General features: G+C 40.4%; 1 protein-coding gene across 9 annotated transcripts in view; it reads right to left on the bottom strand.

Annotated features, from left to right (window-relative positions):
* Positions 1-26,402, bottom strand: part of POLR3B (RNA polymerase III subunit B) — a 124,379-nt gene that overhangs the window by 36,635 nt on the left and 61,342 nt on the right. For all 9 annotated transcript variants that reach the window (XR_005222586.2, XR_005222598.2, XR_005222588.2 and 6 more), the window contains 6 exons: positions 23,325-23,399; positions 22,418-22,516; positions 13,179-13,306; positions 6,027-6,236; positions 4,118-4,276; positions 2,454-2,571 (listed from right to left, as the gene is read on the bottom strand). Coding sequence is in view for 5 of the 9 variants with exons in the window: in XM_037880104.2 (XP_037736032.1) it covers positions 2,454-2,571; positions 4,118-4,276; positions 6,027-6,236; positions 13,179-13,306; positions 22,418-22,516; positions 23,325-23,399 (789 nt within the window). In the remaining 4 variants the exon portion in view is untranslated. The remainder of the gene's footprint in view (positions 1-2,453; positions 2,572-4,117; positions 4,277-6,026; positions 6,237-13,178; positions 13,307-22,417; positions 22,517-23,324; positions 23,400-26,402) is intronic.

The raw sequence follows: 26,402 nt of genomic DNA, 5'->3' as shown, positions 1-26,402 counted from the left end.
ACAATATTTTAAAGTACTGCAAAATTCTGCAAGTTTTATTTGTCATTAAATAAATGCAGAGGCTCCAGCATGGCAGTGGGGAGCACAGGCCATTGGCTGCATGAAAGTGGGAGATCACCCTGCAACCCCACCGCCCCCGGGACATGGACTCAGCGGTGAGGCTGCACCTGACCCTGACACAGCACAAGGCCTGGGCCTGCCCCAGAAACATGCTAGGGCCCTGACCCTCTGCACCAGGCATGGGGCAGGCATGCTCAACCAGGCAGGAGCCAAGTGTGGAGGGGCTCAGTGTTGGGGGGATTCAGGCGTGGGGTGAGAGGGTTCTGTATAGGACAATCCGGGTGCAGGCAGCTCAGTAGGGGGTCTCGGTGTGGGGAGATCTGGATGCACGGAGGCCCTTGTGGGGGGAAGTTCCAGGTGTAGGGGCAATGGGACTCTGCAGGGGCTTCCAGGTGAAGGTGGTTGGGGCTCAGTGGAAGGGTCTGGATGTGCGGGTCTCAGCAGGGGAGTCTGGGTGCTGGGGGAGTGGGACTTGGTGGGGTGGGGGTCTGGGTGCCTGGGTACAGCTAGTTAGGGGTCAGTGGCATGGGGGTCCGGATGTGGGGGCTCAGGGTAGTGCAGGGAGGTGGGTCTCGTCAGGGTGGGGGTTTGAGTGCAGGAAGCTCAGTGGGGGGTGTTCTGGTTGCAGGGGTGGGGGTCCAGAGGCAGGGGTTGAGGTTCAGTGGGGTGGGGTTTGGGTATGGAGGGCTAGGGGGGGTACTGGGTGTACAGGTTGAGGTTTGGAGGGGGTGTCTGGGTATGGGAGGTCCGGATATACGAGAGTTGGGTGGATGGGGGAGCAGCTCCCCATACAGTGACCCCTCCCCCCACAACCGAGGAGCGATGAGGGCAGGAAGCAGGGGAGGATGCTGAGCTTCCTGCAGCTGGGGGAGGTTTCTGGGGGTGGGTTTGACACAGCCCCTGCTACTCCTTGCAGAGGAAGAGGAAGTCCCATCCTCTCCTTCCTCCAGCCCAGCTGGGACTAGCAGCTGATTCCGGCTCAGGGTAGGAACCCTAGCTGGGGTTTCCCCAGCCCCACAGTGATTTACCTCTCCGCTGGCTGCTCTGGGTGCCTGAAACGATGTACCTGGGCTGCTAGGGAATGGTGCATGACTGCTCTTGCAGCTTCCCTTTGCTTCCCTGTCAGAAAGTTATTTTTCTGCAGGGAAGCAAAGACATCTGCAGAGGACATGAATTCTGCGCATGCGCAGTATTCTCCCAGGAGTAGATATATTTGTAAAATATGAGAGGTAGGGCATTATCATTGAAATGAATCAAGGAACAAACTGGTTTTGAGTTTGACTTTTTTTTTTAAATAAAGAAACAAGAGTGAGGGTCCTTTGCATATAGTAACAGGGAAGCTGCTCCAGACATAAGGGGCAGTGGGGAAGAAAGAATCAAGGATATAGAGAGAATGGCAGGGAGTGTAGAAGAAGATGAATCAAAGATTTTACCAAGACATGAACTATCGATTGCTTTGATGGTGCAACTTAAAGTTTATGTGTAAGGAGAATGCAGAAAGATATGAGAAAAGTAGTTTGACATGGTAGAGCAGAGAGAAAAGGAAAATTACTTTGGTGAAATACCAAATACCATCTGAATCATGTAAGCTAACCTAAAAGGTCAACAGGACGTCTCAGCCATCTTGGGTATGAGGCTCTTCTCTTATGGTATACAGACATTCCAGCTGTGCCTGTTTGCCTGTAGACTACAGGTTTTCAGACCCTTCAATGGGGAAATTGGCTGTCCTTCCCCAGTCACTCACCTCCTGGGGGAGGACGACTAATTAAAGCTGCTACACAGCCTGACTGACAGCTCACTATCAGTCTGTGTAGCAGGCAGAGCACCGTCCCACACCGCCAACCTGGGTAAACAGGACTGAACACTAGTGAAGCACTCACTCCTTTGCTCTCAGAAGTGGCTGGAGAGCAGCTGCTTCCTGCTCACTTTGCAGCTACCCATGTGTGCCCTGCCCCTGCATGCACCTCTAACCTCCCATGCCAGTATCCTCATATTCCTCTGTCACCCCCATATTCACAACCTGTGACTCTGCCCACCCCCAAACACTGAACCCTTGGGGGCCCAACTCCTCTTCTTACGGTGTCGTCTGGGAGAGGCCCTGATGACCTACCCACCTTCTGTCTGCAGGGAGTTTCTAGCTGCCACCCTAATTCCAATCTTCAGGGGGACAAAATCAATAGGGGTTAAGTGTCTAGGTGCTTTTGAAAAATCCCACTGGGTGCCTATGTGCACCTTTAGGCACCTAAAAATCTATGAAAAGTCTGGCCCATAGTACTGAATCTAACTTCTAAGGAAAATTTATGCCTGTTACTTTTCCAGTGCTGAGCATCGGCTACCTGTCCTTCCTTTCCTCACTTGTAGATTTTAAACTATGAGATTATAGTGTGACATACGTTACTGGTACATCTTTATACTGTGGCTGTTGAGGAACATTACTTCCTTCCAGAGGAGTCTGGGTCACAGTTGGCATGGACTTGTTCACAAGCACTTGTTTGTTTTCTACCTTTTCACCTAAAAGAAAATAAATAAATAAATAAATAAATACAAAGAACAAAAAATCCACAAGCATCATGCAAGTATTTTTGGCCTTCTACATATAGTCAGAAATAGATTTTATAACAATTAAAATGACAAGGACACTGGGAAAGGATGAATTGACCAAGGTGCATGGGAAATGAGGTCTGTTATATTTGTAACACATTGGCTTAAGAGACGTATCATAAAAGAGGAATCAAACTAGGATCTACCAAAACAAAACAAAAAAAAACAAACCCTCAAGTTGATTTTAAGGTTGATATCCACTTAACTTGTCAGGGTACTAGAGACAAGAAAATATCTCAGATGATCTAGGGGGAATTCTGCCATTAAAATACTGCAACTCCTCTACACCTGTATTTCTTTTTTATATTAGCAGGAGTAAAACTGATATGTTTTGGTAGCTGACCTCCATACTTTGGACACTTGCATAATTCTCTAAAGAAAATTACATAAGATACCATGGTTACCTTCTCCCCTCCCCCTCTGCCTTTACCTTGTTCCTCCTGTTCCTCCCACTCTTTCACTCACTTCATTTAAAAAGAACAACCAAGTTTGCAGCATGCCCATTGGCAGGCATCAATGTTTTAGCCCTCATATGCACTGAAGCTCAATTTATGTTTGTTGACTGTTCAGGCTAAATTAGTTTAAACTGGGTTTGGCTAGCCATTATAGACAAGGCTTTACATTTGGAGCCAGCTACAATCCTCTCTATCCCAATACTTTTAAGTTACTGGGGAAAGCAGGAACATTTTGAGAGCTTAAAAATATTTCAATGCCCTTAAAGAGCATAATTGGTACTTTATTAGAAAAAATTTTCTTCAGGGCTTCAGCGTTGAAATTAAATGTAGAGGCTTTTACAATTGTTCTACCACTGGATCCCGACAGACTAACTTTTAGACCACTTCCTAAGTAAAATATTAGCAGGACCATTCTTATATAGGTATACGTATCTCCATATTAATTATAAGGGTATATTTAAACTATTCCCACTATGTCCTGCCAAAACATACTTTTAGGGAGTTAAAAGGTGTCTCTTTTCTCTCCCCAAGTATCCTTATTAATTGCTTGCAAATGTTGGTAGCTGTAGAGATGATACACACAAAAATCATAAGGGGATGCGTTTTAAAGATGTAGATCTGATGACAGAAGAGAGACTTAAATAGGAAAAGTTCAATAATATTACAGATGTGAAGACTAGGAAAGTTAAGAGGAAGAAAACAAGTAGTGAGAGATGATTATTTTAACAATATAGTTTCATCATTTGCTGAAGTGTTAAAATATAGACAGACATTTTTATTTAAATTTAGAGCTTCATTTTCATCCTGCACAGATACCACATTATTTTCTTAACTATAACTGTTTCTGCTTTCCAATGTCCGCTAAAAAGATATAGTACTTTAAAAAAATATAAAACAATAAAAGGTGCAAACATTTTAAAGCAACTCATGAGAAAATGAATGCTAATTTCTCCTACCAAAGACAATTCAAATATCATTATTGATAGAAATGTTTTACATACCTGGAGAGCAAATACCATCAGCATCTAAAATTTCATGACGCCAAATTGGTTTACGTGTAGCTGCATCCAACATTGGACCCATCACTTTGTCGAATGTCTGATTTGTGTAGCGCTTCAGTGTACACTTGGCATTCTTATACACAAGACACCTTCCAAATCCTAAAATAGAACACAGAACCTCTTTCAAATTAATAATGTACAGAAGTTATTTTATAATCAAGCAGTTATCAAAAGAAAATTAAAAATGGTTAATTTAGCTAAAATACAGGAAAACAAATGCATAATAGCTAAAACCCAAAAAAGAATTATTTTTAGAGCACTTTCAGTATCTACAGCATTGTACAAAAGTCTTTGGCCTCAAGAAGCTGAAAATTTAAAATCAGATCACACGCTATATTTTCAGATATATCAAAGGCATTTGACGACGATGGCCCAATTTTAAAGCTGTGCAGATTTAAAACGAGAAGTTAGAAGAAGTTTGGCACATCTTTTCCTTTTCGTGGTTCTCTGATAGCTAAAGATTTTACTGAAAAATTTCAGTGGTAACTGTTTGCTCAACAGGAAAGTGCCTATTTAGTTTAGTTTAGTGCCTATTGTTTCATGTACTCCCCATGTTCCTTTTTGTTTGTTTGTTTTTACTTAAAAAAGAAATTTGAATTATACATGTCTCCACAAAAATGTTTCTTAGATGAAGAACTGTGTGCTCTTTAGAAAACTTTTCCCAGGAGCAATAGCTGGCTTACAAATATTGCTCCTATCTGACTCTATTTCTGAATATGAGAATGACAGGCAAGACCTTCCAGTAAACTTATATTTTATCTGAAGGATAGCTGTAGCCATTTACAGTACGTCTAGATCATTAGATTATGTCAAGTAACTCCTGACAAGCATCACATGGTCTTTAGATTTCCCTGTAAATGTTACCAGTCTACCAGAAAGGAAAACATTCAGTTTTAAATCATGCCTGTTGTTGTTTCAGAAAGAAAGGCATAAATTAAGTGCGGCAGACATTAATGCCAAAGATACATGTCTAGGAATACTATTATTGCTGCCTGGCAACAAGCAGGAGGCGTGTTAAGGAAGGGGTAAAAGGGAGACAGAATGAACTAATGGAAGAGTCTGGTTTTGGCCACCCGATACTGAAACTAACTCAATCAAAGTGAGAATTATTCTTGATTCTAAACAGTGCTGAAGAATATGTGCAGAACGAATGACGTTTAAAAGCAGGCAGCAGTACAAATTTTACTTACGTACTAATTGAAAGGTAACTATGTTTTTCCACTTAAAATAGACTGAATTATGTAGATTTTAAAGAGGAAGTAGATATTTGTTTTTCTCGATTTTGTTTGCTGGCATTATTTTCCTCTAGCATTAAGTTCATAATGACACAAACTACATACGCTCTCTTTCTTCTGCTGAATACATTCAAAAGTCTAATTTCATCTATCGCTTTCAATACAGGGGAAAATAATGAGACTTTTTCTCTCTCTGTTAGGCTCAAACAAAGGCCCAGGTCACGATCTAAAAAGCAAGTCCCACACCAACAGATTATCTAACACATTAAACTTTATGCAAGACAAATATTTTTGAAAAAGGATAGCTTATCCTTTGTTATTCAAGGTCAAAAGTCAGTCATTTGTTTTCATCATATCTATACTCATAGTTAACATGCAACTTGTGTAATTTCACCACAGACACACCACGTTCAAGCACATATATATGTACGCACAGACACCCCCTCCATGTTTATAGAAAAAAAGCATTTTACGAAGTTGATTTCCTAATTTTAAAAGTTTTAATCTTCATAATTTAGGCAATATTAATTCTATAAGCGTGCAATGCAATAAAACCATAGGTTACTGTGCTTGCTTTACACAAGTGACAAAGAATAGGCCCAGTTGCTTCTTACCTCTGTCCAAGGAGGCCTTGTTTAACACAAGAGCATCTTCAATATCATAACCACTGTAGCTCATCACAGCAACTGTGGCATTCTGTCCAGCTGGCAGTTTCTCAAACTCTATCAGTTCAATGGTTTTTGTTTTAACCATTGGCTTTTGTGGATATGCTAACAGATACATAAGAGTATCAATTCTGTTTCGTTGATTGTATCCAATGGTACCTGTATTTAAAAACAAAAGCAATACCATGAAAACTTCTATTTTACTACTTGAAATATTTTAGACGTAAATTACCAATATGTAAAATAACCAATGCGACATTTCACAAATGTAGATAACATATCTGGTAATGTAAGGTCTTCAGAAGAAACAGGAAAAAACCCAAAAACCTTACAATTCATATTAGAGATTGTGCTGAAATAACTTCAAATTTTTTTCAAAAAAGATTTAAAATGGCTTTAAGATTCTAACGTAAAGATCCTCAAGAAAATCCTGATCAATTAAAAACAAAAACAAAGCCCCAAAACCAAACCCCAAGGTAAGTGCCTGTGTTACTCTGAACTAGAACAGGTTGGTAAACTTCTAGCCCCGAATAAGTCAACAAAAGCCAAGTTCATTTTCACTGTTTTCTGTTAATTCTTAATAATTGCAGTTGTTGAAAGAGGCTGTGGGCTTGACTCAAAGCCCATCAAAATAAATGGAAAGACTCCCATTGACTTTGAAGGGGCTTTGGATCAGCCTCTGTGTCCTCCACATCATATTTACTTCCTTTTCTGGGTAATAATTAGTTCAACAGTCTGTGTTAGAATGTCGGAAAGCATGAATAAGGCATGCAGTTATCAGCAGCCAAGACAGATTTACTTTCTGAAGTTATCAGAGGAGTCACTGCTGGTAGGAGTACAGTAGAAGTTCACCCTCCATCTATTTGTCTTTTTACATGAAATTACTTTTAAATTTACGGTTCAGAATTCAACACTTTGTATAGACCTCCCAGCTTGATACTGAGATTCTGGCCATTTCCCACCAAACTGCCAAAGTGTCTTCTGAAATCTGTGAAGAAAAAATAATTAATACCCAGCAGGGGAACATAAACTGTTGTGTAGCAGAACAATAGTGAAAGCACTCATATGTTACTACTGTTTGCTGTGTGAGGCCCTGTGCTATGTCTCTAGGTCATTAATAAATTATGATCTTAAAGAACTAAATACAAAGTATGTTTAAAAACATTTAGCAGTTATGCCCCATTTTCAAAATGTTTGCATTGCCTGCAGTTATTTCAAGAGGACTGGTTGCTACAGTTAAAAGAAATGCAACACGAAGATTTTGGGCTGCTAAACACCACACCAAAACACAATTCTGCTATTCAGGTTATGACAAAAACATGCTTTATATACAAATACTTGCACTTTCCAGGCATTTGTATTTGAGAAAATACTAAAAAAAGCACCCATAAAACAAGTATCTAAAACAGCAACTGTCATAGTCAACTCCTGAGATTTGCCCTCCCCTCGATGCTATACTGGCGGTCACAAAACACTTCCAACATAGTCCCCTTCCCAAGGCGGAGGGAGGGAGACAGAAATACTATAGCAGAAGATGGCAGCCTTCTCTGCTGGGTCCCACAAACTCTCCTCATTTCTTGCACTTTCCTGGAGTCTGCAAAGTGGCTATGAAGCTCTGGGGTGTCAGTACTGAAGAGCGTCCCAGAGTGCATGTGGGGCTTCGGCACAGGTGATAAATGGCTTCACTGGCATCTTACTGGGGACCAATTTACTTTCTTCTTGGGGAGAAGAGTGATTCGCCATTTGTTGGGGGAAGTTTGGCAGAGGCTGTTCCTCCCTCCCTCAGTTTGCAATGGGAGGGGAGGGGAAGAACTGGATACTTCAGCCTCACTTGCATCTTGGGTACAGAATCAGGCCTGTCAGTTACCACCATGGAATAGTCCACCCACTGAAGTGCCTACCCATGGAGATAACTTTTCAGTCAACTGGGACAACTCCATCCTACCTTCCTACGCTTTGAAAAACTGAAGTTTCTCCTACTGCAGAGCATGGGGATCATTTCCCCCAGTGAAAAACTCAAAACCTTCCATATTAATTTCTACCACTATCTGAATAATCCCTTTTTTCTAGGGTGGGCTGAATCTGTGGAGCTTACTACTCAAACGAACTAAGTTTTCAGGTGATCCTAAATGCAGTTCCCGATTCCTCAGTGGAAGTTGCTCCTGAATGAGAAATACACTTTTATCGTGGCTGTGAAACACATACAGATCGTTCCTCAAGTCTACTTCCGAAGGGTTTTATGCTCTCTTGTTATGTTATGGGCTATATCTGCTATGTTCCAGTGGCCACCCAGGGAAAGCAAGAAAGAGGCCAAGGTTTATGGTGTTCAACCACAGCCCAACCACATAATTAACCTTATTAATGTTCAGAGAGAAAATCCCTTGTTTTCTAAAGTTGCGAGTGACACCTTTACAAAACTTAGGAAATTCTAGTGGAAATTTACTGGGCATGAATATTATGGCTTTCTTTCTGAATGGATATCCCTTATCTTTAAAGTTGGTATTTCATCACACCACAAGGTAATTCTAACTAGATTATTTTTTTGTTTACATCACATTTGAACGGGTATGAATGACCAATGAAATGGCAGAATTTTTGAGCACCAATACATACTGTTAGCTTTCCCAGCCATGGATGCAATAGTACGCACAATAAAAACAAAGAAACAGGAAAAAAGCACTAGGGGTGAGATGCGCAAGTAGGAATGTAATTGATTAGAGGAAGACTCACTCAAGCATAAAAGTGAAATGTAAGTATGCAATATATCAGCAGTAACCACCCTTAAAGGGTGCATCCTATACAAAAGGTAGCTGTCATTGAACTAGTGCGAATATTATTATATATATTACTGTAGCTGCAAGAGCACAGGGAGTGACAGCATAGCTTACCTGTGTTGCATACAAACCTACCCGAACCCTATGGATATGTACTCACTGCTACTGTCTGTGCTACCGTGGCTACACTACTATTTATTCTTGTGCTCTCTCACTGAGCTAGTGCAATCATGTGTATGCAAGCTAGGAATCACACCCCTGGCTCACAGTCACAGAATGCCTTCTCTCCCCTGGCTGCCAAACCGCTCGCATCCTCTGTTTATTTAAACCCCATCCCAAACTCACAGAGATAGGAGCTCTTTTTCCTCCCTGAGGTCTGCTGTGTTGCCACAAGGCCTTCATGCGGGTGTTGGAAAGAAGGGAGCCACTAACATTTATGTCTACTTTCTAAAGGAACAGAGGTTTTGTTTACTTCCCTCAAAAAGCCAAGCAAAGTAAAGCACAATGAACTTCAACAAATGTACAAAAAATAAAACTATGTTTAAATATGAACCAAAGGGAGCATTTGTGTGGGTACCAAAAAAGGGATTGCTGGTACTTCTGTATTTCCGTTCACTTGACAGCAAACATTCCACTCCTTCCTTTCTGCAGGGGCATGGAGCTGATAGAACAGATAGAACACCTTTATGTAAAGGCTGCACTGAATCCTCGGGGCGGGGGGGGGAGGGGGGGGCAGATGACTGAGCTCATTGGGAATTTTACATGATGGGTGCTCCCTGGCTGGGATAATTACTATTTGAACCACAATCTGTTAGAGATTATGGGTATATTGGAACAGAGCATGAAAGCCTAGCTCAATTTAGGCACTTCTGTGCCTCCATCCACAGAGTGAAGAGCTGGTAGAAGAGAACACATGGTATGCAGCACAAATGCCGTCCCTGGATGACTGGTGGCAGAACCCAAGAATAGGTTGTACAGACCAGTAATAGCCCACACTGGTTTTGCTTTTGTTTATATTTATATTCTTCCGCCTCTGTCCCCCGCCAAGAAACTGTCTGTACAAAATTTTGAGACACTTTACTTCTCAATACATTGAGAAGTACATCACAGATGTTACCTAAAAACAACAACAACAAAAACAGCTCTATTCCCAGAGTTGCAATCTCCTTCCTTAGCCCATTTGTGAGAATTGGTACTAAATTTGCCCTGTAATATACCAGTCATCAGGGACCTCTACAGTTCTCCAGGAGCAACTGACAATATATAGATAGCAACAGTTCTTAGTACTAGAAGACTTATCTCCAGACATCTAAACTGAAGTAATCTTTATCCACGTTTTTTTATTATAGCATTCATAGGGCAGACGGCAATAACCAGGGCTGTAAAATTGTTTCCATTACAACCCCCTATATTCTGACAAAACATTACATATCTTCAATGTGAGTAACAGCCGAATTATTAATATGCAGATCTTGCTTTCCTATATCCATAGACACAGAGAGAGAGAGAGACACTAATTTTATATATTATATAAAAATGCAGTTGAATTAGTAGTAGAAAAAAAGTAAGTGTTACATTTCCTGATTAAGTTCTGTGTTTGTACAGCACCTAGCACAACAGGGTCCTAGTTCATGACTGGGACTCCTAGGTGCTACTGCACAATAAATAAATAAATAATAGGTCTTATTCATCTCTATTTTCAGAGTCTCTGATCCTTTATAGCATTATCCTAGCCACATATGGAACATTAATAATGCAGGGTATTGAATTATAATCTTACATAGCACACCATTATCTTAAATTTGAAATTATTTCTGTACTGCAGTGTGCACATGCAATCAGAAGACCTTGCAACCACAACTGTACTTGCAAGCTAAGTACAGATAACTCCCCCATCCCTGCATTATGCTACATGCATCATACTCTACATTCTCTGGACAAAGTGTGTCCCCACCACTTGATTGACGTCCGTCTTACCTACTATTGAGTGCACCAGCACATTAACAAGAACACTCATTCCGGCCATAAAATATATTTCTCAGTACAGTACATTTAATAAGCATTATCCTGTAGAAATGTTGTCTTTGAGATTTTAATAATCTACACATTGCCAGTTATATTGCATTATTAATTTCATTCCTAAATTGAGGGGATCCTGTCAATTTATCCCTGCTTCACATCCCTTCTCATCCATGACATTACTATGTTTCTGATTGAGGAGACTGAGGACTTCCTTCAAAGCCTGTCAGTACAGCTTCCTCAAATCAGCAGAGGGGTCAGTGTTGAGCAATCTAAGTCCCACCTTCCCTCTAGGAAGGTAGCATGCTCTCTCAATACTCCCAGTTCTTGACACCACAGGGAGTGAGTGGACATGGGCATGGGTCCTTCCATATGGCTATGCAAAGCCAGTAGGGGAGAGAGAACTTTTTAAAGCACAAAACAAGCAACAGAAGTTTGAAGTAGTAGTCAGCATTTGTGTAAATACAAAAATATATGCAAACAAATGAAATAAATTACACGAATATCCTGTAGGTTTAATTTTATATAGCTAATCTACAAGCATATGTAACAATCTTTTCTACAGCTAGATATCACCTCCACTTAAAAAAAAAAAGTGTACACAAGCTTTTCATAAAGACTCAGGGTGTTTGCTGATATTTCAGTGTACAAAGTAACATACAGCCAGGTCATGTGCCAACTTTTAAAATGTACTTTTATCTCACTGCTTATTCTTTGGAGTCAGGTGTTTTGTAATAACAAACTGAAACAAAGGCTTTTTTTTATTGCTAAAGATATTCAATGGCTTTTGTGTTCCTAGCGTCAGCAGTAACGTCAGAGGATTGTATCCAAGGAGCTAAATGTGCAAGACCTAGGGTCAAAGCAGCTGAATACACCAACCTCAGAAAACACAGACAATGAATTGCAAATGACACTCAAAACAAAACGAGAAAAAAAACCTTCACACAGAAAACTACAAAAGAACTCCACAGATACTGAATTGGCTTTCTGTACACACTGATCCTGCTTAACTGTGTGTGGTAACTAACCAAACGTTCTGAGACTAATAGTCATAAAATAGAGACTGCTGGGGGGGAAGGGGGAACGGACTTGTAAAGGAAAAAAAATTGCCTCTACCTTTTCTTTAAGGTGGTAACACATCTCTTTCTAATTTAATTTACTAGTATTTTGACATATTAAAGTTGACCATTAGGTACAAGGCAGCTATTCTTCCATTAATTCTGCTAGAAGATTTTCACAAAAGGTGTACGGTTTCAATTTCGGAGTCACATTACAAAACAAATGATTTTGTAAACCTAATATAAGAGAGAATTTTTTCATGACACATGGGGTTCTTTTACTGTAATCTCAACTTGTCACAAACACAAGACGTAAAACTGACACGTATAGCTGAAGTCTGAACAGGGCCGACTGAACTGATGTGCTGCTGTTTTCATTGGGACTTGCTGTGGCTTGACAAAACAGTACATTAGTTAGGCACACAAGTTAACAAGAAAATGCTAATGATGGTTTGGCTGCTTATCAAATGGCAAAACTAGAACTGTGATCTTAACTACCTAACATGGCAAATCCATAAGATGAGTTAAAGGAAACCATACCAACTATTAAATTAAAATTAGTTAAAAACCCATGCTTAGAAAATTAACTTCATTTCTTGCTTCATTGAGATGACACCATAACTGTCCACTAGTGCTTCCTCTCCCAAAATAAAGCCAAAATATAAAATACTGTGAAGTGAGAGGTCACTGAGGAAGTACTGTCTTTTCTGGTAAGGGAGAGAAATTCTTAGTGCCATGGTTTTGAGTGTTAATGAATATATATTAAAAAACGGCAGTACTCTAACTATTCAGAGAAAATCACTTCTCCATGCTTTCACTCTCTTTGTGCAAACACTTTTTTTTCTCTTTTTTGTTTGGAAACCCACAGCACACTGAAGTATAAAAAGAAAAAAAAAACACTCACTGCCAATCTTCCAGCTATACTGAAAACTTGAAAGTAATGACTGTTACAAAAATAGGAACAATAGTGCTATGGTTTCTTCCAATTTTCTTTTAAAGTATGAAAACCCCAGAACATTGGACTCCATTTTGCTAAGCTATTTCTTAAATAAAAAAAAACAAACAAAAAACCAAATGAAAATTGGAACAAAGTCAATTTCTCCTGGCATCTATGCCATTGCTCATAAGAAATGTTCTAATTTCCTCTGAAACATTTTTAAATGATCTAGTAGACAAGAATATTTGTAGTATTTTACGCTGTCTGATGTTTAACATGACAACATTCCAATCTTGAAGCAGAAAAACCTTACCCATTGCTTGCTTCCCCATAGCACACTGGTAAGTGTTTCTTGGGGACTGGTTATGGTGAGGATATGGAATAAGCCCAGCACAGACGCCAAGAAGCGTGAAAGGTTCAATCTCCAAGTGTGTTGTAGCTCTTAAAAAGAAAACACACATTCTGGTTATAATATACCTATAGACAGCAGAATGGCACGATTTTACTGAATTCATTTTAGTGAAGTCTGATAAATTATTTCAATTTAATTTGTTACCATTCAGAAAAATTTAAGTGAGTAAAACTAAAAGCCTCAATGACAAATTCCAATATATTTTTATTCAAAGTTTTAATTTGGGATTTCATTGGGTCCAAACACAGAGAGGTAGAAAGGACAGGAAGGGTACAAATTTACATGGACAAATAGAAGAAAAAAACCGTAAGAGTAAACACACTGACCATAGTATCCAACAAGATATAAATACATGTTATTTTATATACCTGTGGTGCTTAATATAAGCTACAAAATAAAAAGGGAGGTCACATACGAATGTCTGGAAAGAGAGTGTTTAAAAAATTCCAGAGAAATATATTTCTCACTTCTGATTACATGTCCCAACAAGCATGTCCCAACATGACAGCAATCTATTTCTGTTTTAGTTTACATGAAACCCATCCTTCCTGTATAGCAGGGGTTCTCAAACTGGGGGTCAGGACCCCTCAGGGGGTCGCGAGCTTATTACATGGGGGGCCGTGAGCGATCAGCCTCCACACCAAACTCTGCTTTTCCTCCAGCATTTAAAATGGTGTTAAATATATAAAAATGTGCTTTTAAATGATAAGGGGGAAGTCGCACTCAGAGGCGTGCTATGTGAAAGGGATCACCAGTACAAAAGTTTGACAACCACTGCTGAATAGGCTCCTCCTTACCTAAAAGGTTCCCCAGTTCCTAATAAACCTAAATTCCTCCTCCCAACACCATCATCTCATCCACACATTGAGACCTTGCAGTTGTTTATCTGTCTAATTGGCCCTGCATGTGGAACTGGAAGCACCTCAGAGAATGGAGGTCCTGGACTTTAATCTCTTACCTAGCAGGCTATATTTGGCCTCCAGGACCTCATTCTTACCTTTCCCCATGTCATTGGTACCTACATGTACCACAACCAGCTCCTCCCCAGCACTGCACATAAATCTATCCAGGTGTCTCGAGAGGTCCACAACCTTCACTCCCGGCAGGCAATTCATCATGTGATTCTCCTGGTCATCTACATTTTTGATAATCAAATCCCCGTTACTGTTACCTGTCTCTTCCTAGTAGCTGGGGTCCCCTCCCCTGGTGGGGATCCTCAGTGCAAGAGGATACCATGACATCATCTGGGAGGAGGGTCACAGCTATGTCTAAACAAGACTATATGCCACAGTTGATAAAACACTGTACAACATTTTATAAAACTATATACATTGTGCACCAAAACACCTTAGAAAGCTGAATGGTGGGGGAAGAAATTAAGTAATATAGGCAAGGGATAAAAGGTACACTTTCAAAAGATTTTATAAGAGTTGGTGCATCAGAGAAAATTTGTTCTACATGGAAGGAGCTGCAGAGGAGAAAGCTCATGCACAATAGATAAATAGGCCATTTTATGTGGAGGGACAGAAGTGTCCAGCCCTAGACGAAGATTAGATACAAAGTCTGCAAGGCTGGAGCAAGTCTATGGTTTTTAAATCAAAGTGGGCAATTACGAAGCAGGGAATTCTGAAATAGGGCCAAACACTTTAAAAATAAATGTGTCCAAAGCACACATCTGTGGCAGTGCTCCAGAGTCATTAAATAGTGTGTGGATTTCAGGTATACGCCATATGGTGGCTTCCCAATAAGAGCTGGGCACCCAATTTGAAAATCCCCCAATGCTCAGCCCTCTTTTCTTACCATGTGGGATATCTCATATGTTGGCTAAAATTGGTAACCTGAATTATGTGTTTTAAAATAGAAATTATGGCAATATCTTTTTAGTTGCAGTATATTGCAAGGGATGGCAAAGCAGCACAACTGTGAGGTGGATGAAGAATCCCCAATATATACTAGCAGGGAATGCCTGAAGAGGAGGACTACCTGGAACATTACATCATGGCATTGTATGCTTTGCTGGGAAAATTAAAACCCTAATAAGTAGTTTAAGAAAATGAGCTCTTAGCCTCAGTCGTAGAATCATAGAAATAGAGGACTGGAAGGGACCTCAATAGGTCATCTGGGCCGGTCTCCTGCACTCCAGGCAGGACTAAGTAATAACTAGATCATTTGACAGGTTTTTGTCTAACCTGTTCTTAAAAACCTGCAAGGGTGGGGTCAGGGTTCCTTCCCCACTCTGAACTCTAGGGTACAGATGTGGGGACCTGCATGAAAGACCCCCTACGCTTATTTCTACCAGCTTAGGTTAAAACTTCCCCAAGGCACAAAATTCTTTGCCCTTGGACGGTATGCTGCCACCAAGTGATTTAACAAAGAATCAGGGAAAGGACCACTTGGCATGCCTATTCCCCCAAAATATCCCCCTAAGCCCTTACACCCCCTTTCCTGGGGAGGCGTGAGCATAATATCCTAACCAACTGGTTACAAAGTGATCACAGACACGAACCCCTGGGTCTTAGGACAATAGAGAAATCAGTCAGGTTCTTAAAAGAAGGATTTTATTATTTTTTTTTTTTAAAGGTAAAAATCACCTCTGTAAAATCAGGATGGAAATTAACTTTACAGGGTAACAAAAGATTCAAAAACACAGCAGAACTTCCTCTAGGCTTAGTTTCAAAGTTACAAATAACAGGAATAAACCTCCCTCCAGCAAAGGAAAAATTCACAAGCAAAACAAAAGATAATCTAACACGCCTTGCCTGGCTTTTACTTACAATTTTTGTAATATGATAGACTTTTAGGATGGTTTATAGGAGAAGGAGTTTTCTGACTTGATGCTTCTCTGCTTCCCAAGAGAACACACAAAAACAAAGCCTCCCCCACCCCAGATTTGAAAGTATCTTCTTTCCCCATTGGTCCTTTTGGCCAGGTGCCAACCAGGTTATTTGAGCTTCTTAACCCCTTACAGGTAAGGAGGAATTCTAGGCTACCCTTAGCTATATGGTTATGACAGGTGGAGAGTCGACAACCTCCCCAGGCAGTTTGTTCCAGTGCTTAACTACCCTGACAGAAGATTTTCCTAATGTCCAACCTAAACCTCCCTTGCTGCAATTTGAGCCCATTGCTTCCTTGTCCTACCCTCAAGAGGTTAACCAGAGGTTACCCTTCTCCTTGTAACAATCTTTTATGTACCTGAAAACTGTTATCATTTCTCCCTCAGTCTTCTTTCCTCCAGACTAAACAAACCCAATTTTTTCAAACTTTCCTCATAGGTCATGTTTTCTAGACATTTGCACACTCTCACTAGTTTGTACTAACAGTAGTAGTTCTGCTTATATTAATTTGAGTATCTTGAAAATTACTCACTGGCATATCAACATATGCTACTGCTCTGCATCTGACGAAACAAACTATGTTCAATGGAAAAAAGAAAAGGAGGACTTGTGGCACCTTAGAGACTAACCAATTTATTTGAGCATAAGCTTTCGTGAGCTACAGCTCACTTCATCGATGCATCGATGAAGTGAGCTGTAGCTCACGAAAGCTTATGCTCAAATAAATTGGTTAGTCTCTAAGGTGCCACAAGTCCTCCTTTTCTTTTTGTGCATACAGACTAACACGGCTGCTACTCTGAAACCTATGTTCAATGGAGATCTGTCTTAGGAAATATGAGTATTAATGAATCACCTGCAGATGAGCAAATCCAGAAGGGCAGATGCCTGGTCATCAGAGCTATTAATAAATTTGAAGTACGGACACATGCAGCGTCACAGCAAGCATAGAACTGAACCACTAAATGCCATGTAGAACAGTGAGATTCAGTCAAACTTGACGTGGTAGATTGCTACTTCTTGACTGCACATACAAAATCAGTTATTGCTATGATGAGCAAAGCTTTGAAAGATTACAAAGGGCTCAAAACACATGTAAACAGAGGCAGGACTAAGCAGAAGGTAGGCAGATTAGAGTGGTTACCTCAACACACTTCTCACTCCTTTAATTCTTTCCATTTTTCTTGTTACAATTCAGCAGAGCACCGTGTTACCAAGTGCGTGCAAGACACTTGGTTAAGAACATGATGTTGGTGATGAAACTCAGGTCCTTGTGTGTGTGCTCACATACAACGAGAGGGCCAAATCATCAGCTGATGTAAATCAGCACAGCACTGACTCCACTGGAGCTACACTGATTATACCTGCTGAGGATCTGGTCCACAGTGTTTGTAACAGGAAGCCAAAATTTTCAAACAAATCTAACTTCTACACGTCAAAATGTCATTGCCAGAACTGGACCCGACACACATGTAGGTTTTACAAAGAGATTATGAAGCGAAGGGACACCTTGACAGACACTTGAAGCTCAAAAGAAATAAATCCCCAGTTGGAATGCAAAAGGTAAATAGCACTGATCACTATAGCTAAAAAGAGGTGACTGTGACTTCAGACAGGAGGAATGGCGATGGGATACCTCAGGACTCTTGATCAGGTACTTTGATAATTCATCACACATTAAATTGTATTGGTTGTACCAATATAAAGGACATTCTTAGCTATGCAAAGAGATTTAGGGATAATTGCAAATAAATTGCATACTAGTTCCCAGTGTGATGCTAAAATTGACAGATTTACTTCATCATTTATATTCAGAAACAACTATTGTATGGCCAGGGTATTATAGCAAAATTACCAGTTATATTTAGATCAAGTTTAGATGTGTTCATGGATAATGTAATAACCTTCCACACTTATAACAGGTAATTTGAACTAGATGACCAACTAGGGTCTCTTCCCATTATTATGCAAGAGTTATCTGTGATTCCATATAGATTGCCAGGGATGTTCCAGGCTGCAGTCTATTCAGGTGCCTTGCAATTACTCTGGTCAGCTGCAGTATGATTTGAAGGCAATTAACTTTGCCATAAGTGGCAATTTGTTCCTTTTGTCCTGACCTTTGCTGATGCACTCAGGAAACCAGCCAAGAGCCCCCCAGATCAACTCGTTAAAGTGAAAGGGCACAAGCAATATCAATGCAATTAATTGATGGAATGACTGTTTCATTTGGCAAAGGTGGACAACAACAGGGGATTGGTCCAGCTCCACTGAAATCAATGTGAGTCTTTCCACTGACTTTAGTGGAGGTTGAATTGGGTCATAGGACTTTTGAGGTATGTCTACACTGCAATGAAAGCCCAGGCTCAAGGCTAACCCCCCTTGTGTCTACACTGCAGTTGCACTAACCCAGGGCTCAGACTGAGGGTCTCAGGGTCTGCAGGGCCAGAGGGTCCGAGCTCAAGTCAAGCCAGGACCCAGGGTCTGAGCCCTATTGCTATGCAGTCTAGATGCAGCCTTGCTTGACTCAGGTCCTGGGAGTCATCTGGAAGAATCCCACAATTCCTTGTGATAGCTTCCTTAGTTCTCTAACCCAACAATCTGCAATGCACTCTATTGAAAACAGAAGCCCCACCCCCAGCAAACGGCAGATGCTCAAGTCAGCATTAGCCCATTCTATTCTGATCACTGCTCTGTAGGCACACTATCACAGAACCTCTTGGGTTTGCAACAAAGAGCAAACCACTCAAGCCTTTTGCAAAGCGAGCTGCTTCCTGGCAAGGGGCAGGGCAAGCAGTAAAGTTTTCCCACAGTGCACCATGTTCCTAGGAGTAGAGCGGCCACATTTTGGGGGGATGTGTGTGTGATGATGTATAACTGAAGATGACCATTTATACCATTGTTGCTACCATGGTTATACAATTGCAACAGATCTTATACAAAGTATGTCATGTAAGGTACAACTGTTCTGTTGATAATCTGCTAAGTATGATAATATTGTTTATATGCAGGTATCATCTTTGTATCTGACTTTATGAATATTTGCTATGTATTTGTATCTCAAACATGTGTTTTGTTCTTGGTTGACACCCACAAGGTAGTTTTACATCCAGTCTAGCCAGCCCAGTGTTGATGAACCATTCAATTGTGGATGGACCATTCAGGCCATTAAAGGAGATCAGCTCTTTAATGAGTCTTCCTGCAAATGCCTAAAACAGCAAGGAGCCAATGGTCACCCCTGTGATTTATCAAAACATGTAGGACATGTGATGTGGATATGTGATCTAGGACTCTAGGTAACTGGGGATGTTTAGTCTTCAGAAGAGAAGAATGAGGGGGGATTTGATAGCTGCTTTCAACTACCTGAAAGGGGGTTCCAAAGAGGATGGCTCTAGACTGTTCTCAGTGGTAGCAGATGACAGAACAAGGAGTAATGGTCTCAAGTTGCAGTGGGGGAGATTTAGGTTGGATATTAGGAAAAACTTTTTCACTATGAGGGTAGTGAAACACTGGAATGCGTTACCTAGGGAGGTGGTGGAATCTCCTTCCCTAGAAGTTTTTAAGGTCAGGCTTGACAAAGCCCTTGCTGGGATGATTTAGTCAGGGATCGGTCCTGCTTTGAGCAGGGGGTTGGACTAGATGACCTCCTGAGGTCCCTTCCAACCCTGATATTCTATGATTCTATGACTCCATCTTTGTCAGTAATTTTCCATACACAGGGGCTGTGGGCTTTGTTTGGAACAGTACATTTCCATGCACATGGCAGAGGATATAAAAGACACCTGAGACATCTCCATTTCGCCTTTTTCCTGCTCCAAATCTCTGGACTGTGGTTTTACAAATAAAAGGAGTATTTTGAACTAAGAACTGAGGATCTCCCAATCTTTTGGAAGTTACCAGAGCAACTTTTGAAAACTAGCAGTTTATTCCACCACTGCTACAAATCTGATATAAGGACTTTGCAATCACTTGTATGTATATATGATCTATTAACCATTTATAAACTATTCTTTTCTTTTATTAATAAATCTTTAGTTAGTTTACTATGGATTGGCTGACAGCGTGATATTTGGGTAAGATCTGAGATACATATTGACCTGGTGGTAGGTGTCTGACTGATCCTTTGGGATGAGTAGAACCTCACATGTGGTGAATTGGATTTTCAATAACCTCTTTCTATATTAGACCTGATTGTTGGGATGGAAGCCAAGGGCTGGAATGCCTAGAGGGGACGGTGTTTGGTTAACCAGTGTGGTGCTGCAGAAGCTCTTTTGTTACTGGCATGGTGAATCTAATTAAAGAATAAACCACCAGTTATTGGGTACTGTCTGCCCTGTTTCTTGCAGTCTGTCGTGAGCGTGGCATTCTCAGTGTGATCCATTACAGGCCCCCCGGTCACACTAGGGACTCTGGGACATGGTTACTTGGACTCAGGTCTGTGCGGTGCAGTGTGAATGCCAGAGCCCAAGGTTCGAGCATGTGTCAGAAAATTCTTAACCTCAGGTTAAAATACAACATAGATGCTCAAGCCCAAGGTTCCCTAATAGGGGTCTGCTGACTAGAGTCCCACTAACCCTAGGCTTACATTGCAGTGTAGACATTCCTTTGAAGAACTGTAAAAATCATGCAGCGTATATGACAAAGAGATGTGTCAGAGAAGTCACTTGGGATACATTAGACATGGCTTTTGAGTCAATAGGATATTCTCAGCTCAATAAAAGCCTCAGAAAGTGTGAATTAGTAGTCTGGAAAGAAGCTTTGTTTTAATTTTAGTGCTCTTTGATCACAAATAGGTAGTGACAGTCTAGAAACTTTGAAGTACAGAAACAAGGTATCTGGCTTTAGATGTGGATGGATTTAAAAAAAAAATAAAAACCTCTTAAAAGCTCTCTAAAGACATTCCAGAGTAGACTAGCATAACAGGATACATAATGGTGTGGTATAAAAGTTTTATAAGGAGCTGTTTGGCTGACCTGCATAACTCTCTAATGGTTTGGCCAATTATGAGTACAAGAGATCACAAAAAACTCACACTGATAAGTTTCAGAGTAACAGCCGTGTTAGTCTGTATTCGCAAGAAGAAAAGGAGTACTTGTGGCACCTTAGAGACTAACCAATTTATTTGAGCATGAGCTTTCGTGAGCTACAGCCGATGAAGTGAGCCGTAGCTCACGAAAGCTCATGCTCAAATAAATTGGTTAGTCTCTTATGTGCCACAAGTACTCCTTTTCTTCTCACACTGATAAAAATCACATATTCCATGTTTTTGTGGGTTAGAGTTTATAACCTCAATTCCTCACAAAAAAAATCAAACACTAAATTCACTTATTTGTGACTATCCCATAGATGATTTAGGATTGGTGTAATCACAGATTGTTTCCTAAACTTCTATCATCTCCTTCTTGTACATTGTTATAAACATAAGCAAGAGCTTGGTGTGGAAACAGAAATGTTACAACACAGTTAGGGCCCTACCAAATTCATGGTCCATTGTGGTCAATTTCATGGTCATAGAATTTAAAAAATAGTAAATGTCATGATTTCAGCTGTATAAATCTGAAATTTCACAGTGTTGTAATTGTAGAGGTCCTGACCCAAAAAGGAGTTAGGTTATTGTGCGGGGGGTTGCGGAACTGCTACCCTTCTATCTGCGCTACTGCCTTCAGAGTTGGGGAGCTGGAGAGCGGCAGCTGCTGGCTGGGAGCCCAGCTCTGAAGGCAGAGCCACCGCCAGCAGCAGCATAGAAGTAAGGATGGCATGGTGTGGTACTGGCAACCTTACTTATGCACTGCTGCCTGCAGACCTGGGCCCTCAGTCAGCAGCTGCCACTCTCCAGCCTCTCAGCTCTGAAGGCAGCAGCGCAGAAGGAAGGGTGACATGGTATGGTATTGCCACGCTTACTTCTGTGCTGCTGCTGGTGGGGCGCTGCTTTTAGAGCTGGGTGCCCTGCCAACAGTCGCTGCTCTCCGGTCACCAAGCTCTGAAAGCAGCGCAAAAGTAAGGGTGGCAATATCACAACCCTCCTAAAATAACCTTGTGACCCCCCTGCAATTCCCTTTTGGGCAGGACCCCCAATTTGAGAAACACTGGTCTCCCCCGTGAAATCAGCATAGTATAGGGTAAAAGCACACAAAAGACCAGATTTCATGGGGGGAGACCAGATTTCACAGTCTGTGACGCGTTTTTCATGGCCGAGAATTTGGTAGGGCCCTAAACATAGTTAATGAACTTACATTTCAGAGAACAGAAAGGAAGAAGGCTGTAATATGCATATTTTTACTGTGCCAGTATTTAGTCTGAATGTACACTTACTTAGTAATTGTATGTTCATACAGTGCAATGTTGCAGTCATTTTCCTCGTTCACATCCAAATATTCAACTAGGCCTTCATGCAAAAAATCTTCAAAATTCCTGTAATTGCCAAAAAAGGTACACACTGAGAAACATTTTATTCATATGCAAAAATAAAGTTAAAGTTATTAAAAGGAACTGACTTTTGTAAGGAAAGCAAACTAAACAAGTGGTCCTTATCTGCACGGAGTTACACAGATCTGAGAGAATTCTCTCTAAATATTTGAAGCAGAAAAAACAATCTTACTTACCTGTTTGCTTCAGGGGGGATTTTTTTTTTTAAAATAGCCTTAATATTTTCATCATATCATAAAGGTAAGTATATTTTGTGGATGGACGAACAAATTTCCATGATGATTTTGCAAGACTGATTAGAAACTGAACTGGAACGCTTATATATGTAAATATTATACATCTCTCTCTCTCTCTCCTTCAAGAATTACTAGTGATTCTTAATGCCTCAATTTCTGAGAGCCCAAGCCGTCACTCCTGATTAAAGGTGCCTGATTTTCAGGGGGCGGGTGCGCAGCCTTTATCAAGAGACTCTCTAAGGCGTCTCAAATCAGGCATCAGAAGTCAGTAGCTACTTTTAAAAATGTAGGTTATACATTTATTTTATATAACCACATATCACAATCTCAAATCAATAGCAGAACGAGAGTCATGACTTTTTTGTATTTGATTTAAAAAACAGAAAATATCTGCTATTCTGATTCTTCATTTACATGTGAGCGCAGACTTCTCCCGTAAACATTTAACCGGCACTGCAATACCACAACAGAACTCTTAATTCAGTCAGGGCGTATTGTTATTACATTTACAGATGGAGAGGAGTGGGGGACAGACATAGTCCTGTCGAGCAATTTACCTGTATCCCTGAGCAAGTTCTTCCATATGCTTGTCCGTAACTGCAGGTTTTTGCTTCTTTACAATTATGTAGGGTCTAAATTGGAAAAAGGAATGTTGCAGTAGATATACACGGAACTAATATAAATATAAATTAAAGTAAGGTAACATCAATGCATAGGGTAGCTGGTTTGTAAATCCACTTTTGGAAACCAAGTGCAGACGTAGAAGTACACATCTTCTTAAACAAGGTACTCATTTAAAATAAGTAGAAGCATAACTAGATTTATCTGCTATTTAGTTGATGTATTTATGCAGATATAATTAGCCAAGGTATTAACTTGGATTGTTTCAAATCTGAGTTTTATTTTACTAGTTCAAGAAATGTATGTATCATATACAATTTCACCCCAAAGTATAAACAAGTTATTTTTAAAAGATACATATGACATATTAAAATAAAGTTCAGAACTACATTTTAAGTGGATAAATGTAACCTACAAAATTATTAAGTTGGTTGCTTTGAAATATTTAAATTTTCTCAACAGTACGAGGCTACAAACTCCTTGAGACGGGGTGTTTACATGTCAGTATTTTGTTCAGTGCTGAGCACAGTCAAAGCTCAACAAATATATATTTAAGTTTGAATAGGACACATTTTGCTACTAACTGTTACCTAAAAGGATATAAAATATAAATAGAATTCACTACGTGCTGCAGTAGATTAATCTATCACTTTTAGCAGCACATGAATCTCTGGAAGCTTCACCACCACGAGGAAACACTGACACAAAGAATGGCATGCAAGATCAAAACGTCAAGGGCTGTTGCTATTTGGACAAGTTGCTCTTACAGAGTGCAGCAAATAAGTACAAGATACTTGTGTAGTCTGCTCTGAAGTCCAAATAACTGTTTGAGGGCTAATGAGCACTTTTAAATGGTTAAGAGGAGGAACTGAACAATTGCAAAGGAAAAAAACCTCACAGGAAAGTGAACTGGGTAAGTTTTCTTGGAAATCCACATTATTTCACTCGATGTTGCCTTTTTTTAGTTGGAACACAGTTCAGATGTTTTGCCGGACCGCCAGATCTGAAGTTTGATTTGTACTAGCAGTGTTTGAATTGGAGAGTTAATTTCTCTGCCTTTGAGTTCATTCCTGTCTGTGGATTCTACTCAGCCATCCCTGCCAGGTCTGACTTATTGCTGGCTCACAAATATGCTGATGATCGAATGATTTTTAAGCCTTTGGAAAGCCTCAAATTGCATCAAACACCATGTTTGGCTTTTAAAAGAAAGTTAACACTACTAGACAAGGTGATTGCCACTTTTAGCCATGAGTACTGCTGCTGATTGACTTACCTATGAACTGTGCACACAGTTAGCCTAAGCTAAACCATGCTTGTATTATTACCCCATCCTCTCTCCGCCCTCCCTTTTTATTTGTTCACCCCTCTGTTGTGCTTTGTCTTTTAGACCCTAAACTCTTTGGGGCTGGGAACATCTTTTATTATGTATGGAAGTACCTAGCACAAAGGGGCTCTGATGTGACTGGGGTCTCTAGGCACCAACATTACATGAATAATATAGTAATTTTAGTTCAAATACATAGCTATTTACAGTCTCAAAACATAGTTACATTTTTGTAAGACGTTCTTGTCTGTGTCTTCCTGCCCCAGCTTCCTTTGGCAACCCACCTCATTCCCTTCCCTAGCATATTGTTATGCGTTGAATTCAAGTGCTCTCTTTCAAATGTAAATTGTAAGCTTCTTGGGGCAGAAACGTTATTTTATGTTTGTCAAATGGGAACTACAGAAATAAGTCAAAATTGTGTGACATGTTTTCTTCTAATGAAAGCAAACAGCTACATCCCTTTGACACCTTTAGCTAGCTCAAAGGAGATTGATTTATTTCAAAAGAACTAGTTACAATTAGAGTAAAGCCCTGATCCTGCAATGTGATGCTGAAGACAACAGGGTGCCTTGTGGGTACTTATGCACATCTTGCTGCAGGACTGTAACCTATGTGTTTCTTATAAAAACACAAAATAAAAGAAAAAAAGAAAAGTGACAGTATTTCAAATATACTCATACCAAAGTTGCTAATGTTGTATTTCCTTGGGTGGTAGGAGGGACATTTTTACTTTGTTTTTACTTCTGTTCAGAGTCATCTATTCGAGCAGCAGCTTATTTTTTAAACTTCGTTTACTCAATTGCACATTTATCCTACAGTAAGGCAGAGATTTTGAGGACCTCTTGGCTCCGTTGAAAGTCCACTGAAATGGAATGGGGATTGTTGCCTATGGGGTTTTAGGCACCCTTTGAAAACCTGAGCCTAAAAGACGCACAATGTGTAATGGATAATTAAGTTAAGTTCTTTAGAAGGATTTTTGGTGAGAAGTTGTGACAGTCAGGGTCCAGACACCCCAAGAGGAGAACAGAAGGTTTAAACCCCAAAAATCCCAGGGAGGAGGGGAGGGGGTATCAGCTCCTCTTATTGAGACAGCCCTCCAAATCAGCCAAAGGCAAGCAGTCTTTGTTAAAGAACAGGACACAGACCATTCCCTAGAGAGCATCAGGGAAGCAATTCATAGCAATGCCCCTACAGACAACTATATTGCTACTATTACTCATGTAATGGGGAGGATTTTTATGGACGCGGGTACAATATACAGGGAAGCCCCAACAGGACAGAATAAGGGTTTGTGACAATCAGGGTCCAGATATCCCAAGGGGAGAACAAAAGGTTTAAACCCCCAAAATGAGCTGGTGAACCAAATGATTGCATACTGTATTATTGTAGTATAGAAGTATATGAGTAAGGTCTTGTGAAAGCTTGTAATGTTCTGAACTTGACAGTCATTAACAGATATGCATACAGAATGTGGTTATGAATCGATGTATTTATGAATATAGAAAACTGTGCTCATAATCTGTACTAAAACTGTCCTGCTGTAGTTGGAAGAAGCAGTGAATCAGGGAGGGGCTCTCCCCAAGCCAGGTGTTTACATGAAACCGGCTTCAAGTAACCATCCATTGTCCAATACAGGAAGAGACAATGATGGACCACCAGAGTTAATGATAGCCAGGATGTCTCCATGTCG

This window comes from Chelonia mydas, chromosome 1 (assembly GCF_015237465.2).
Source record: "Chelonia mydas isolate rCheMyd1 chromosome 1, rCheMyd1.pri.v2, whole genome shotgun sequence".
Classification (NCBI taxonomy): domain Eukaryota; kingdom Metazoa; phylum Chordata; order Testudines; family Cheloniidae; genus Chelonia; species Chelonia mydas.
The sequence above is the reverse complement of the archived record's forward strand: the minus strand, read 5'-3'. Positions and strand labels throughout refer to the sequence as shown.